Source organism: Salmo trutta, chromosome 23 (genome assembly GCF_901001165.1).
Source record: "Salmo trutta chromosome 23, fSalTru1.1, whole genome shotgun sequence".
Taxonomy (NCBI): domain Eukaryota; kingdom Metazoa; phylum Chordata; class Actinopteri; order Salmoniformes; family Salmonidae; genus Salmo; species Salmo trutta.
Genome location: NC_042979.1, coordinates 24,438,171 through 24,454,226, shown reverse-complemented (window position 1 = coordinate 24,454,226; position 16,056 = coordinate 24,438,171). Strand labels below are relative to the sequence as shown.

Genomic DNA, 16,056 nt, shown 5'->3' with positions numbered 1-16,056 from the left:
AAGAAAACACTTTTAGGGATACTTCAGGATTTTGGCAATGAAGTATGCTAGCAGATACATGTAGACTTCCAGTCATTGCGCTAATGCTAGTTAGCATTGGCTCGCAAAACTACCTCTAACTTCCTTCATACTGGACACAGAGACATAAAATGATATCCACAAGATCATCTGACTCTGGGGAAGTAGATAACAGGCCTCATTGCCAACATCCCGAAGTATCCCTTTAACACTAAAAGAAAATTACACCACATGTAAAAACACTGAAGACAAATGAGCGATGCCGTCATATGATTGAGAATAAGTCGTCTTGCTCCGCCACAGACTGTGAGCTCATGCATTCACTCAGAGTCATCAGCCATCTAACTCCAGGAAGTACACTGCTCAAAAAAATTAAGGGAACACTTAAACAACACAATGTAACTCCAAGTCAATCACACTTCTTGTGAAATCAAACTGTCCACTTAGGAAGCAACACTGATTGACAATAAATTCCACATGCTGTTGTGCAAATGGAATAGACAACAGGTGGAAATTATAGGCAATTAGCAAGACACACCCAATAAAGGAGTGGTTCTGCAGGTGGGGACCACAGACCACTTCTCAGTTCCTATGCTTCCTGGCTGATGTTTTGGTCACTTTTGAATGCTGGCGGTGCTTTCACTCTAGTGGTAGCATGAGACGGAGTCTACAACCCACACAAGTGGCTCAGGTAGTGCAGCTCATCCAGGATGGCACATCAATGCGAGCTGTGGCAAGAAGGTTTACTGTGTCTGTCAGCGTAGTGTCCAGAGCATGGAGGCGCTACCAGGAGACAGGCCAGTACATCAGGAGACGTGGAGGAGGCCGTAGGAGGGCAACAACCCAGCAGCAGGACCGCTACCTCCGCCTTTGTGCAAGGAGGAGCAGGTGGAGCACTGCCAGAGCCCTGCAAAATGACCTCCAGCAGGCCACAAATGTGCATGTGTCTGCTCAAACGGTCAGAAACAGACTCCATGAGGGTGGTATGAGGGCCCGACGTCCACAGGTGGGGGTTGTGCTTACAGCCCAACACCGTGCAGGACGTTTGGCATTTGCCAGAGAACACCAAGATTGGCAAATTCGCCACTGGCGCCCTGTGCTCTTCACAGATGAAAGCAGGTTCACACTGAGCACGTGACAGACGTGACAGAGTCTGGAGACGCCGTGGAGAACGTTCTGCTGCCTGCAACAACCTCCAGCATGACCGGTTTGGTGGTGGGTCAGTCATGGTGTGGGGTGGCATTTCTTTGGGGGGCCGCACAGCCCTCCATGTGCTCGCCAGAGGTAGCCTGACTGCCATTAGGTACCGAGATGAGATCCTCAGACCCCTTGTGAGACCATATGCTGGTGCGGTTGGCCCTGGGTTCCTCCTAATGCTAATTTCATTCAGATCTAGGATGTGTTATTTTAGTGTTCCCTTTATTTTTTTGAGCAGTATATTTTTATGAACACTGATAAAGGCACAGATGTATGCATGGAGTAATTTGGGTAACAAAATGTGTGCAATACTAAAGCAAAAACTGCCCTGAGCACTTTAGTCCTGCTTTTTGGACTTCCTGTCTTTTGACACAGAGTAACCTGGTGATGTCCTGTAGGGTTAACCACAGGCAAAAAAAAAAGTTTTTGACATCAGATTCTAAAAAGTAAACTCCATACACCTCATTTGTTGATTCGGGATATTTGGTAGAATGGTTTATCCATATGTCCTTGGGTCCACGATGCGGTTGAGGCGTGGTCTTGCTGCGAATTTTGGAATGATGTTCATTCGTCTCATGACTTAACATGGGTGTTCATCCAACCTCTGGATAGGACTAGGTCCTTCTCCCTTACAGAACCTACAAACAAAAATGTGAATCCTATGAGCACTTTTCTTATGCCTCAAACAGGTATGACCACCAATCTTAAACATCATCATTGTAGTACTTCACTGTCCCCCAACCTCCTTGTAGGATGTGTCCACCATGGGTATAGAGTAACCCCTATGTCCTACCTGTCCTGATGCATCTGTGCAGCACATTTTAGGTAATGTTTCTGGATGAGTTTATGTGCATGCTCTGTAAGCATCAGCAATCGTGTATGGGTAACGCTTCTGTCCTGGTGTCAGCTCCGAGTGCTGCAGTAGGAGAGGGACAGAGTATAGTGTTTCATGTCTCACCCTAAAGATCTAGAATCTGAAGAAACATTTGATATTTACCAGATTTGTCTTTCAAGGTAGTGTCTGATTTGACTAAAATGTGATGGTTTGCGGATGTGTTATTTGCCCCAAATACCAGCCAAAATGGGGCTTCAGCCATAGTCATAAGAATCTGTATGGTTTATAGTATATGCTGAATTTTTGGTGTCTGCCTTGCAGCTGGTGTTCTTTCCTGGATCTTTGGTGTAAACCCTGCAGCTGGTGTTCTCTGGATTCTCAAGGCTTGATCAAGGTTAACACTGACCAACGCTGCACCAAGAAAAGATGAAAACACATTTTAATTTGACTAATAGCCAAATACAGTTTAGCCGAATTATATTCCCCATGTCTTTTTTTCAACTTTCCTCTCATCGTGTGTGTATATGTTATTATGGGTCTATATAGAGACAGGTTGTTTTACAGTGGAGAATTAAGGAGAGTGGATCAGCAAAATAATAGCACATTTGGTAGCTAACAAAAACAACACCTTTACTTCTACTCCTGAAATAGTCTTATAACTGGTGTGTACTGTAGAAGAAATAAAAAAAAGTGAAATAGAAAGGTTGACGGGGCTCCCAGACACTGTGCCAGCCATGACTTAGTGTTACAATGCTGACAACCTCTGAATCAAGAAGCAATTTTTCCCACATTTCTAACATTACATTTGAAGGACATTTAAGCATCTTTGCGCATAAGTTGATACTTGGCAGATAATGGATATGGAGTCCTCCATTCGGTCCTGTCATACTTTGTTCTAAACTCACCATAGAGATGATACTTGTGTACAGTGAATGGAGAAATGATCAACCATCAACTTGACCACATAGTAGTAATGTCATAAATGAGACTGGACATGTCTTGTTGGCAGCCTTCGGTGATATAATTCACTGTATGGCACTACCATGACAACTTAATTCCAACAATCCAATCAAACATTCTGAACACCATAACTCATCTTTCTTTCTAGAGAGTGGTTCATTTTCTCTGAGTTTAGTTATTGTATTTGCGATGGTTTTGTAGTGTACTATTGTTGTTTTGTTGGTGGCTCTTGGTTGCTTTACACCCTGGAATCCTTGATGGACTCCCAAATGGCGAAGTGCTTCAGGACACCCTGTGCCCCCCATGATCCCTAAGGAGTGGGCCGCCACCTCTTAAGCTTCAGACCGATACTTACACTGTTCTGAATATTCTCTACGAACGACACCTGAAAACTGAACATACCACGACCACCACCAACACTGAACAAACCTCACACCAGACAACCCAAGATGATGCTACGCCCACCTTTGAATCACTACGGACCCGTTTAGCTGAGCTCCGGACTGGGGAGAACGCTAGAGTGTGTGAGATTATCTGGAGGGGGCTCGTTTAATGAGACTGAAGATAGAAAACTGGAGGCAACAGGTTCTGTCGTTTTAGGTCAGTCCTGTGTGTTGGGTGGACTGGGCCTGCTACTGAAAATCAGTTTCAAAGGCCTACAGGTAAAGTATTTGTATTTATTATGGATCCCCATAAACTTCTCTTAAGGAAGTTATACAATTTTAAAAACATTACAATACATTTCACAACAGATTTCACACCACATGAAGTGTGTGCCCTTGGGCCACTACTGTACTACCACATGTCTACAACACAAAATCCATGTGTACATGTGTGTATAAATCAAATCCAAATCAAACTTAATTTGTCACATGCGCCGAATACAACAAGTGTAGACCTTACTGTGAAATGCTTACTTACAAGCCCTTAACCAACAGTGCAGTTCAAAAAGAGTTAAGGAAATATTTACCAAATGAACTAAAGTAAAAATAAAATAAATAAAAAAGTAACACAATAACATAATAACGAGGCTATATACAGGGGCTACTGGTACAGAGTCAGTGTGTGAGGGTTGAGGTTAGTTGAGGTAATTTGAACGTGTAGGTAGGGGTGAAGTGACTGTGCTGTCCAGTACTTTAAAAAATATCCTCTCATGTTGTCTTGGTATCCAGAAGAGGGTGTCTTCCTTAATTGACCCCCCATAAACGTAACAGATATATACCAGCTGTGCCAGACACACCACGTCTGTTGACTCATCCATCTGTAATGCATAGAATTGACTGGCTTGTATGCGAAGCAGTAATTGTTTCAAAACATCTCCTGCCATGTCACTGATGCGTCGTGAAACAGTGTTGTTTGATGAAGATATTGTCTGTATAGTTTTTTTGGCCTTTTCCCCCAGCATTCTCCCAGCCATTTCCGTGGCAGCAGGAAGAATGAAGTCCTCCACAATAGTATGGGGTTTGCCTGTCCTAGCCACTCGGTAGCTCACCATATAAGACGCTTCTAGCCCTTCTTATTAATGGTATCTGTTGCTTTTATACATGTCTTACTACTTGAAAGTCTTAATTCTCGCTCCAAAAACTCCTGTGGCTTATTTTTCAAATTGGCATGTTTTATTTCTAAATGTCTGCGCAAGAGTGAAGGTTTCATTGAGTTGTGAGATAGTACTTTTGCACATATAACACACTGTGGCTGAGGAAAGGCACTACTCCCAATATAAGTGAACCCCAAATCGTAGTTTTTGCACCTCTTCGATGGTCCAACGTCCCTGTCTGTTGTTCGGTGCTTTCCCGGGTAAGGAGGCAGTAGCTCTTCAGCTGCATCAGATTCACAACTGTCAGTGTCCATGCTAGCTGGGCTAACAACAAATGTAGAATTACTGATGCTAGCATTGGATGTGCTCGTGGATGCAGATCTAATTGTGTCGTCGACAGGTGCAGGTGTAGTACTGCTGGTAGTAGCAGTACTACCAGTAGTGCTGGAATGTGTCCATTTAACGGAATGAGCAGTAGCTACGTTTGGCTACATACGGGACCGTTAGTGGAATTCCCGCGAGAGAGTAACGGTTAATATGATTGGATGTTAATTATTTGACTAGGCTACCTGTATTTGACATTGTGTTGTTATTTCGCTGAACACTAGGTGGTTTAATTTTATTTTGAGCAGTGAAACGAGGCTACTCAGGTTCGAAAAAACCACACCCAAATGTATAGCTCCGTTGGAAAATAGAAATTAATCACATTTTTATTTGGCGTACCCCCGACGGCATTGCGCGTAGCCCAGTTTGGGAATACCTGCTGTAGAGCATCTTCTGTTTCCAAAAGGTGTCAAAGTTACCTATGAAAGGTATGCCAACATAGCTACAGTAGTCTTTTAGCCAAGTGTGACATGCCAGTAGCCTGTTGAATCTTTCACAGACATGTACCAGTGATGTCGTCTGACCCCACATGGACTATGACAGCTTGAGCCCCCAGTGATGTGAGGCTTCCTAAGGCTTTTAGGAAAACACTACAACGTTATCCATTAATATCAATATAGTTTTGCTTTCCTACTGAGACTAAGGGTCTGGTTGCCTTGGAGCTTGATGTTGACCAAGAGGAGTGGCCCTAGCAAGAAGAGCGGCTGTTACTTATGTTTCCACCACTGAACACACTGCCTGCCAATATGCAACATCCTTCATTTTGATATTTGAAATATTTTGATAAAGATGTTCCTCACTAATATACTTGCTGTTTCCACATAATTCTTGTGCTTATTGGTTACTTTGTAATCTCAGTTTTCCCGCAAATTAACGCGCTGCCACTCAGTCCCGTTAGAAAAACTCGTCTCAGATTGCAATCTACACATATCATGATATTGAAAACATGTTGTTTTTCCTAAAGTTACCTCTCTTTGAATGATGAAATTCTACAATAGAAAATAGGTATTTTAATTGTCTGGTTAAAGTCCTTGAATTGACCTATTGAATGGATTTATTGACGAAGTGAATTGACCTATTCCATTACTTTATGCCGATGTTACATAAACTATAAACTATAAACGAATGTAATCTATAACATTTTTTATTAATTTTTTATTTCACCTTTATTTAACCAGGTAGGCAAGTTGGGAACAACTTCTCATTTACAATTGCGACCTGGCCAAGATAAAGCAAAGCAGTTCGACACATACAACAACACAGAGTTACACATGGAGTAAAACAAACTTACAGTCAATAATACAGTAGAAAAATAAGTCTATATACAATGTGAGCAAATGAGGTGAGATAAGGGAGGTAAAGGCAAAAAAGGCCATGGTGGCAAAGTAAATACAATATAGCAAGTAAAACACTGGAATGGTAGATTTGTAGTGGAAGAAAGTGCAAAGTAGAAATAGAAATAATGGGGTGCAAAGGAGCAAAATAAATAAATACAGTAGGGGAAGGGGTAGTTGTTTGGGCTAAATTATAGATGGGCTATGTACAGGTGCAGTGATCTGTGAGCTGCTCTGACAGCTGGTGCTTAAAGTTTGTGAGGGAGATGTAACATTTAAATATAAAATTTAAAATAATTAATTGTACTATTTCAATAAGGGACATAGACACATGATTAGAAACGTGCAATGTAATTTGTCCTATAAGGGTTTCAAAGCAGATAATATTGAAGAATGACATCAAGACCATTGCACTGAGACAGCCATACCTTTTTGGCAAGATACCATCATCGTGTTTCATCCGATGCACTCTGACATAGTCTTGGCATTTTCAGCAAATATCACCTGTTTTTTCATTCAAAATCAGAAGTAGCAATAATATTAATGACTGACAAAATCCAAGTTGCTGTCGATTCTTGACATTGGCGTGTAGGTAAGATTATTTGTACGCATGCGTGAAAATCTACTGCTCACCCTGGTTCGAACGATAACTTTTGGTCTTCACACAATACCCGTAGTTAGCGAATGTCTTCTGCCTGCATGCATGTTAGCTGTGAATGTAGCCGCCGACATGGTTTAGCAACATTACTCTTTAATAATTAAGCGACTAAAATTGTTTTGTGTAGTTTCAGTCCTTGGGATAGGATAGTATAAATGCCTCGTTATGCTCAACTCGTGATGGGCCCCGCGGGAAGTGGAAAGGTAAGTTAACTAACTAACTAACTAACTAGCTAGCTAGCTAGCTAGCTAGCTAATGTTGTTAGCGACCCACAACACTTTGAAACGTTACTGTTAGCTTCAGTGGGTAGCTAGTAGCTAGCTAACGTTAAGTGTTTGCTGTTTGTTCCATGTCATTCCAAAATGTAGCTAAATGAGCAGGGCTAGGCTATGTTTTACAATTAAAGCCAATTCACATATTAAAATAGTTATAGTTAGCGCTTGCTGGTTTAATTGCAACATCCAAGGTCTGAGCTACATGCACTGCCATTGACCATGACTTGTCAGTGTCAGAAATGCAGTTCCAGCATTTCTAATGTGCTTGTACTGTAGATGTTGCTTGATTTATCCTATTAAAAGTTATATCATCACGTATGTTTTTGCCACTGGTATTTCAGTCAGCTGTGGTTTATATATCTCCCCTCCTCTCTGTAGAGTACCTACTGCTCTACACTGATCCAGCATGCAGAAGCCATAAACCGCTCTGTACAGGTGGTCAACCTAGACCCAGCCGCTGAACACTTTGATTACCCGGTCATGGCAGGTAAAACACATCTCTGAGGAGTTCTGTGATAGTCCTGTTTCTATGACAGTGAGTGGCGCTGACTGGCTGTTTTTCTACCCTCAGATATCCGGGAGCTGATTATGGTGGATGACGTGATGGAGGATGAGTCACTGAGGTTCGGCCCAAATGGAGGGCTGGTGTTCTGCATGGAGTACTTTGCCAACAACTTTGACTGGCTGGAGGAGAGCCTGGGCCACGTGGAGGATGACTACATACTGTTTGATTGTCCTGGTAAAGTGCTATTCATAGAGGGGCAAGGAACATGACTTTGATGTAAATGATGATGGATCTGATTTTGATGTTGAACATGATGATGATGATGATAGTTGTTGAGAAGTTTGTGCAGATGTTGTGGTGAGAGTGGGATTGACTAAAATTATGATGGGTTGGTGATGTCTGCAGGTCAAATAGAGCTCTACACACACCTCCCTGTGATGAGGCAGCTCGTAGAGCAGCTCCAGCAATGGGAATTCCGTGTTTGTGGCGTCTTCCTGGTAGACTCGCAGTTCATGGTGGAGACCTTCAAGGTAATATGGCCACTATTAACACACCTTATTCCTGATCATGCTGCCTTTTACTCTGTCAATAATATGCTCTGACAGTAGTTTTTGAAGTTAATTGCTAAACAATTTTCTCTCATCCCAGTTCATCTCTGGTATCATGGCTGCTTTGAGTGCCATGGTGTCTCTGGAGATTCCAACAGTCAACATAATGACTAAAATGGACCTGCTGAGTCCCAAGGCCAAAAAGGAAATTGAAAAGTAGGTGCCAGAATGAAGGAATTCCTCCTTTTTAATGTGTTTATCTGTCACTGTGGTCTTTGTTTATCTGATTTTGTGTGTATCTGGCTCTGAATGCATCCTATGCACATGCTTAGCGGACCTGTATTGGCTGACACTGACAGATCTCACTCTCCATGCAGATACCTGGACCCAGACATGTACTCAATGATGGAGGACAACTCTGTCACCATTAGAAGCAAGAAGTTCAAGAAGCTGACCAAAGCCATCTGTGGCTTGGTAAGTTCCTGCTGTGTACACAGCCACGCTCAGAGAAAAGGCAGCAATGGTGTTAATGATTTGAATGATTTCTGAATTTGGAATTCATTAAAAAATATATATGTTTGTTTGTTTTTCCAGATTGATGACTACAGCATGGTGAGATTCCTGCCATTTGACCGCACAGATGAGGAAGGCATCAACATAGTGCTTCAGCACATTGACTTTTCCATACAATATGGAGAAGACTTGGAGTTCAAGGAGCCAAAGGTAAATACATAAAAATCCACTATGTGGACTGAAACGTAAGCGTAGTCCTAGTGGTTAACTATAATTCTGCTTTGGGAAGTAATGTACTACATTTCTAAGTAAAGTAGTACTAAGTGCTCTCCAACTACTTAAAACCTTTCACTCACTTTACTTGTTTTTCTGTCCTTAGGAGCCTGAGGAGGAGCCTGACAACACAAATTATGATGATTTATTTCAGGACAAAGTAGAGGACTGAGAGGTGCCATAAGAGGCCCAGAAAGAAAAGCAGAACATTTGATGGTCAGAGGGAAATGTTAATTGCAGTATCATGCCACCTAATTATTTATTTCTAGACTGTCTGTTTTTATGTTTTCAAAATGTTATTTATCATTTTAAGATTGTGTATTGTGACCCTGATATTGCAACCCCCCCCCCCCCCCCGTTGAATATTTGGATTATATTTTTCGAATAAAAACTATTGTAAAACAAAGTTTTCACACAAGTATTGCTATGAAAATGTTAAATTGGCACCACCCTGTGGCCATTCAAATATTCTACACACCTCATCTGGCCACTTCCTGTAATTCTGTTGGGTGGGACAGGCGGAAGCAGTGTTCTGGAAAACGATACATTTTTATTTTGCTGGTTTAAAAGATTGACGTTTATTTCTCAAAATGCCGGTAAGTGAATTACAATATGAACACCTCTTAAATGAACAACCTTTATCAAGTGTGTAGCAATACTGAAATGTGATTATTTGTATGATAATTGTGCATGTATCCACCCTAATGACGTACAGACAGTAGAATTGCTAGCTATTGGTGATGCCTTTGCCTCCCCAGAAGAAATTGGCTACGTAATTTGATGTACAATATTGCATGATAGTGAGACAGACTAGTTGCCAATTTAAATGAAAACTAGCAAATTAACATGTTAGCGCTTGCAGCTAATATGGCTAGCTTCTAAATTGGCTAGCTAATCTCGTAACTACTAGTATTATTGACAGCTATCAGGTGCACTGGCTTCTCATCTTGTTTATTTATTTTTTATTTAACTAGGCAAGACAGTTAAGAACACATTCTTAATCTCACGAAAGGGCCATTATACTATACAAACATCAACTTTTTCAATTTGTTTTGCAGGCGTACCACTCTGGCTTGATGGATGGGGACACCAAGATGGTGGGGAACATGGCTATGCTGCCACTAAAAACCCAGTTCAAGGGCCCTGCAGCAAAAGAGAGTACGTTTCAGCTTGCAAACTCGTACCATTCACACATGGTGTTTAGAAAATAGCCTACAATAATGGACAAAGTTCATGTGATACGAAAAAGTTTTCTGTGATTTATAATTAGGCTATCCATACTCTTTCAAACTGCACGTGAGGTTTTTTTCATTCGCTTCTGAATGTGGTTGCATGTTTCTTCCTTATTTGGTGTCATGAGTCAGTCCGTGTTCATTCTCTTTATTTTGAAGAACTTGTCCATCATTCCCTAACTTCCTGTATACTCAATACTCTTATTTCAGCCAAAGATTCTGACATCATTGATGAGGCCATCTACTATTTCAAAGCCAACGTCTTCTTTAAGAATTATGAAATCAAGGTAAGGGAAAACGGAATTATTTTGTCTGAGTAAAATGGTGACTGTAAAAGTAGTCACCTGACGTGTAAGGACTACTGTCTATGTTTTAATGAAGTTACTTTTTTTTTACAGTACCTACCCTTTAGGCCTCTTGCTACAGTGCTTTGGCCCTAGTTTTCCAACATGCCCCAGCCTGCCTCTGAATATTGCCAATACAATATTGGCAATACAATCTTCTCATAGCACTGTTAGCATTCTAACCAATGCTGCCCATAAGTTGGATGGTGACTGAAACTAGGCTCTGCTCGCATACACCTATTCATATTGTTATCAGATAACAGATAGACTAAAGTCAGTAGTAATGAGAATACAAAAGGCTTGGTGTATTCCTGGAGTTAACAACCTGTCCCCCTTCCCAGAACGAGGCAGACAGGACACTGATCTATGTCACCCTTTACATTTCTGAATGTCTGAAGAAGCTACAGAAGGTAACTGAATCTGATTTGATTGCCAACATGATTTTCTAATAAACTAAATGGCTAATGAATCCAAATAACCCCTCCCTAAGTTATAGAATGTTAGGTCCTCAGAATAATGCAAAGAAAGACATTTGTATTGTGAACTCCCCTCCCAAATTCTTTGTGTTTGCAGTGCAGCTCCAGGGGTCAGGGAGAGAAGGAAATGTACACTCTGGGCATCACTAACTTCCCCATCCCTGGAGAACCTGGCTTCCCTCTCAACGCCATGTACGCAAAGCCTAGCAACAAGCAGGAAGAGGGTAAGGAGCGTTAGCACAAGTCCTTGCAGGATGAGATGTGGGAATGCCAGTAGTACATTAATCATTTATTTTTAATTGATCTGATTTGGTCTCTGGTTGTCCCTGATCAGAGACCATGAGGGCGTACCTGCAGCAGATCCGCCAGGAGACGGGGCTGAGGCTGTGTGACCGTGTGTTTGACCCCCAGTCAGACAAACCCAGCAAGGTGAGACTAATATTTGACTTCCCTATCTGTCACACTAAATCCCAAGTGTACTAACATTGATAATAAAGTGAAATTGCAGATTACTTAATTGAACTGCTTTTAATGGACTAACCTGGACTGTGACCTCTTCTTTTTCAGTGGTGGATGTGCTTTGTCAAGAAACAGTTCATGAACAAAAGCCTTTCAGCTCCTGGACAGTAGACAACTCAGGACTGCTGGAGGTTATTCTAAACTAATGCAAGGCAGATGGATTTTTTGGGCCTCCACTTTCGTGTGGCTAAGATGATTTTATACTGAATAAGAAATGGACGTGCTATTGTTTCATTGATCATGTTAAGCTGGTGCTTAATGCGTTAAAGATAGACGTGTACCTGTCGATCTTTGACAAAATGTAAGAACAGCATTGTATTTTTGTTAATTGTGTAAATCAACATGAAGATGATCATTTTCAAAACTTTATTGGGCTCAAGTTTTAGACATTAACTGTGGGTGTAAATGCCTACAAATTCACAACTCATGTTAGCTTTCACATCACACAGGTGAATGGGTAGAACTATTGCGCTACAAGTTTTTTCTTGTTCTAACAATCCATCACCACTTCCATTATTAGATATTTTGCATTACACTTGCGTAAAACGCAAAAGCACCTCTTGGGTTCGAAATTGTTGCGGGTGGCCAGTCTAATCCACTTGCACAGGATAAAATGTCAATACTTGAGTAAACTTTCAACCAAAAGTGGCATCACTTCATTCATCACACAAAACACCTTTCAAACAAAAAGGCTGAGCCAAATCTAAAATAAGATTACTTTTCTGTGTACATGTTAACATGACCAAAGCTAAATTGATTCACTCACAAGAATAGACAAAGGGCATGTCCTTAAAAAAAAATTCTAAGCTATAACAGCAAGGAGAATCAAGTACACAAACGACAACTAATTTCATACAGAATATATTTACATACACAAAAAAATAACATTTGAGATGATCTTTATTACAAAAAAATATTCTCTGTTCATCATGCTAATGTTTTTGGTTTATCCCCAAAAATATATTGATCAAACACAAATGTATCCAGACGCAGATGTTGACATCACTGGAGACAGTTTCCTTTGCTTACAGGGAAACAACTTAAGGCAGCAGAGTGTATTGACCCCTGTGAAAGGACTTTGCAGAACACTTGAGGGGATGGGCTTCCAGAGGTATAGAACGGGCAAGGAAAGCCTGTTGGTAACAATCTCTTCAAATGCTCTGAACTCGAAAATTGCATAAGAGACAAGTCTAAAATAGATGGCTCAGTGGCAGGTTGAAAATAAAGAATAAGCTCATCAAAACAAAAAACACATCTTGAATTGTCATTATCATCTAAATAAATAAGTATAAGGTGAGAAAACTGGACAATAACCATGAGGGGGATGTTTATCTCCAGACATTTACTTGACCCTGACCCTATTTACACAACTAAAGAAAAGGGCTGGCTTTTTATTCCACATCTTCCTAAGAGCAGAACACTGGTGCAAAAGTCTTTATTGAAGAGTGACATGATGTATTCGCCAAGGTAAAAATAGCTAAAAAAAGAAAGAACCGTTAGCTTGCAGACATAAAATATAAACAGACAATCAAAGGAGCATCAAGACTGACTAGGAAACAAAATGGAAGATTATTTAGTGACCAACCAAGGCACTGAATGAGTCTCACTTTCTGCAACATGAGTGAGATAGCTGTGTGGATCCAGAAAGGGACTCACTGGGTTTGTGTAGAGGAGGCGGCCTAGTCAAACGCCATTTCCTGACTCTTTCGTACACAGCGAGCCACCTTCCTCTTGAACTCGCCGCAAGGATCCTCTCTCCATTCCTTCTGCAGGGCACAATACAACTGTACATCAAAACCCTGGGTTTAACAATCACTACAATCAACTAAATGGTGGAGTATCCCTCACTACTACCAAATTTCAAGACTAATCATGAGCAGTGAAATTTCACATTGAGACCATAAAAACAAACTAGCACCATCATTTCAGCTTTTTCTAACTGAATGGAATGCATATTTCCCCCGTCTGAGGATGTATGTTTGAATTTATGGGACTTAACGGCTGCGTCCACGTTGGCGGGTGAGTCGCCGTTCGGGTCAGCCAGCATGGAGATGACACTGATCATGATGGTCTCTACAGTGTGGATGGGCAGCCAGCGCTCCTCAGGCTTCTCATAGCCAAACTTGTCCTCTCCAGGCTCGTGCAGAATGGAGATGCACACGTCACCATTCTTTGCCACTGAGAGAGAGAGGAGAGGGGGAGGACAGGAATCATAACCTGTGCTGACCAGCTGACAAACACAGATCTTTAGCTAGATGTATAGCACATGAAACAAAACTGACTTGAAATAAAACTGAAGACAAACTCAAAATGTCAAATACATTCTTCTGTACGGATCTGAAACATGGATAACTACTACGAACACGTTGAACAAACTAAAGTCATTCATTAACCACAGTCTTAGACGACTTCTGGGAGTCCACTGGCCAGACTGCATCAGCAACATCAAGCTGTGGGAAATTAAAAAACAGGTCCCAATAGAAGCACAACTTAAAAAAGGAGGAAGTGGTGCTGGATAGGACACACACTAAGAAGAAACAAATCAATCACAAAACAGGCCCTAACATGGAACCCACAAGGCAAACGCTAAAGAGGAAGACCTAAAACCACCTAGAGACCGAGCACAGAGCAGATGGTCTGACATCGCTAGGCCTAGAGAGGATGGCACATTTTATTTTTAACCTTCATTTAACCAGGCAAGTCAAAGAACAAATGATTATTCACAATGACAGCCTAGCAAGAGGCCTATGGGGATGGGCTGGGATAAACAATTTAAATGTAGGACAAAACACACATCAGGACAAGAGACACCACAACATAAAGAGAGACCTAAGACAACACAACATGGCAACACAAACATTGTTAGGCACAGACAACAGCACAAAATTGTAGAGACAAAAAACAAGACGCAGCCACAAGTGTCAGAGTGTAGAGATAAAACTGTCCAGTTTCAGTGTTTTTTTGCAGCTCGTTGCTGTGGCTAGCTGTAGGGAACTGAAAAGAGGAGCGATCCAGGGATGTGGGTCTTTAACAGAATGTGACTGTCAGAATGGGTGCTGTCTGTGGAAGATGAGGGTTGCTGTAGGTATCTCAGACAGGGGGAGTGAGGCCCAAGAGGGTTTTTAATAAATAAGCATCAACCAGTGGGTCTTGCACCGGTATACAGAGAGGGCCAGTTTACAGATGAGTACAGAGTGCAGTGATGTGTCCATTGGTGGAAAATCTGATGGCCGAAGAGTAAAGAACACCTAGCCGCTCGAGAGCAGCCTTACCTGCCGATGGCCTATGTTCCACAAGGAATACAAAGGCCTAAGTAAGTAAGAATAGCACATGAAACCAATTACCATTGGGATGCCATATTTCTGTGATGAACTTCATCTTCGGGGGCCTATGAGGGTAGTCATGGGGAAAGGTCAGGTAGGCTTTAAAGAAACCACCCTCACTGTAAAGAGAAGATGAGATTTTTTTTCAAATCAGATGGACGGTAGCTAAGTAGGCAAATGACTTCCAAACACACCAAGTTAGTAAAACATACTCACAATAATGTATCTTGAGGGCCAATAACGACCACCTCCCACTGATGGATGTCATCATCGTCTATGAGACCGGCAGAAAATCCCTCCACTGGGTTCTTGTTGAGTTCTAAAAAGGGTAAACAAACACGCTGACGTTACCCAATACCCCAACCTTGAAAAAGGTGCTTTACTTGTAACGTTAGCCATGCGTGTTGTCAAGCTTTTCTCAAACATCCTACTGAAATTCAACTAACTCAGTTAGCTAACGCGGACCAGTTACAATGGAAATGTATTTAGTTTGAGACAGCTGGCTTTGAAGTGACCTAACTGGTACACTACTCGACAAGCCTTAGCAAAATAGCTACTAACGTGTTAACGTTACCATCAATGTTGTTTCGCTAGTTAACTAGCCAGCTTGCTAGCTAGCTACAAGCAAAGAAGTGGTATGTCACGCGTTAGCTAGCTAAACATTTATCAGCTGTGGATTTGCATTGCGTAGCTACTAGCCATAAATAGCTAACTAAGTTGACATATTCAATACAAGCAAAACCAACATAATTCGATTACAAGTGATTAGCCACTAACGTTAGGTAGAAAGGTAACGGTAAAAAGCGTGGTAGTTTAACGTTAAGTTAGCTAACGGTTGTGTAGCAAGCTATTTTACCTGCCAGTTGTTTTCGAAGCAGCAGTGATGATTGATCAGTCATTTTATGTGGATAAGTTGAGCTAACTATATAGACAACGACCTGACCTGCCTCTAACATAAAATATAACACAACAAGGAATTAGAGAGACCCCTAACTACAGTAGCCTGCTTCCGATGTTAGAATAAGGCCTATTTGGTTGATCGTTTCACACAGGGATGCACAGCTTGCTACACGGCTAGGCTAGCAAAAGCCCCAAACAAACACCGCATGCGCCTTGCTCGTATTC

At 41.5% G+C, this 16,056-nt stretch overlaps 3 protein-coding genes across 4 annotated transcripts; 2 read left to right on the top strand and 1 right to left on the bottom strand.

Moving 5' to 3' along the window:
* Positions 1 to 6,926: 6,926 nt before the first annotated feature.
* Positions 6,927 to 9,331, top strand: LOC115159642 (GPN-loop GTPase 3). Its single transcript, XM_029709573.1, has 8 exons — positions 6,927 to 7,126; positions 7,577 to 7,685; positions 7,770 to 7,937; positions 8,109 to 8,233; positions 8,352 to 8,467; positions 8,629 to 8,725; positions 8,846 to 8,974; positions 9,144 to 9,331. The coding sequence occupies exons 1-8, from the start codon at positions 7,079 to 7,081 to the stop codon at positions 9,207 to 9,209; spliced, it is 858 nt and encodes a 285-aa protein (XP_029565433.1). The 5' UTR covers positions 6,927 to 7,078; the 3' UTR covers positions 9,210 to 9,331.
* A 184-nt stretch (positions 9,332 to 9,515) lies between these two features.
* On the top strand, positions 9,516 to 12,253 carry LOC115159641 (actin-related protein 2/3 complex subunit 3-B). Its single transcript, XM_029709572.1, has 7 exons — positions 9,516 to 9,633; positions 10,096 to 10,195; positions 10,480 to 10,556; positions 10,955 to 11,023; positions 11,187 to 11,313; positions 11,424 to 11,518; positions 11,657 to 12,253. Exons 1-7 carry the CDS (start codon positions 9,628 to 9,630, stop codon positions 11,717 to 11,719), a joined length of 537 nt encoding a protein of 178 aa, XP_029565432.1. The 5' UTR covers positions 9,516 to 9,627; the 3' UTR covers positions 11,720 to 12,253.
* LOC115159640 (ubiquitin-conjugating enzyme E2 G1) lies at positions 11,963 to 16,053 on the bottom strand. 2 transcript variants are annotated; one of them, XM_029709570.1, is made up of 6 exons: positions 15,788 to 16,051; positions 15,148 to 15,250; positions 14,953 to 15,050; positions 13,608 to 13,786; positions 13,265 to 13,374; positions 11,963 to 13,085 (listed from the first exon to the last, which is right to left on the bottom strand). In XM_029709570.1, the coding sequence occupies exons 1-5, from the start codon at positions 15,885 to 15,887 to the stop codon at positions 13,288 to 13,290; spliced, it is 567 nt and encodes a 188-aa protein (XP_029565430.1). In that variant the 5' UTR covers positions 15,888 to 16,051; the 3' UTR covers positions 11,963 to 13,085; positions 13,265 to 13,287. The 2 variants fall into 2 exon arrangements, with proteins under 2 accessions (XP_029565430.1, XP_029565431.1); XM_029709571.1 differs by having other exon boundaries at positions 11,963 to 13,374; positions 15,788 to 16,053.
* Between the last annotated feature and the right edge of the window lie 3 nt (positions 16,054 to 16,056).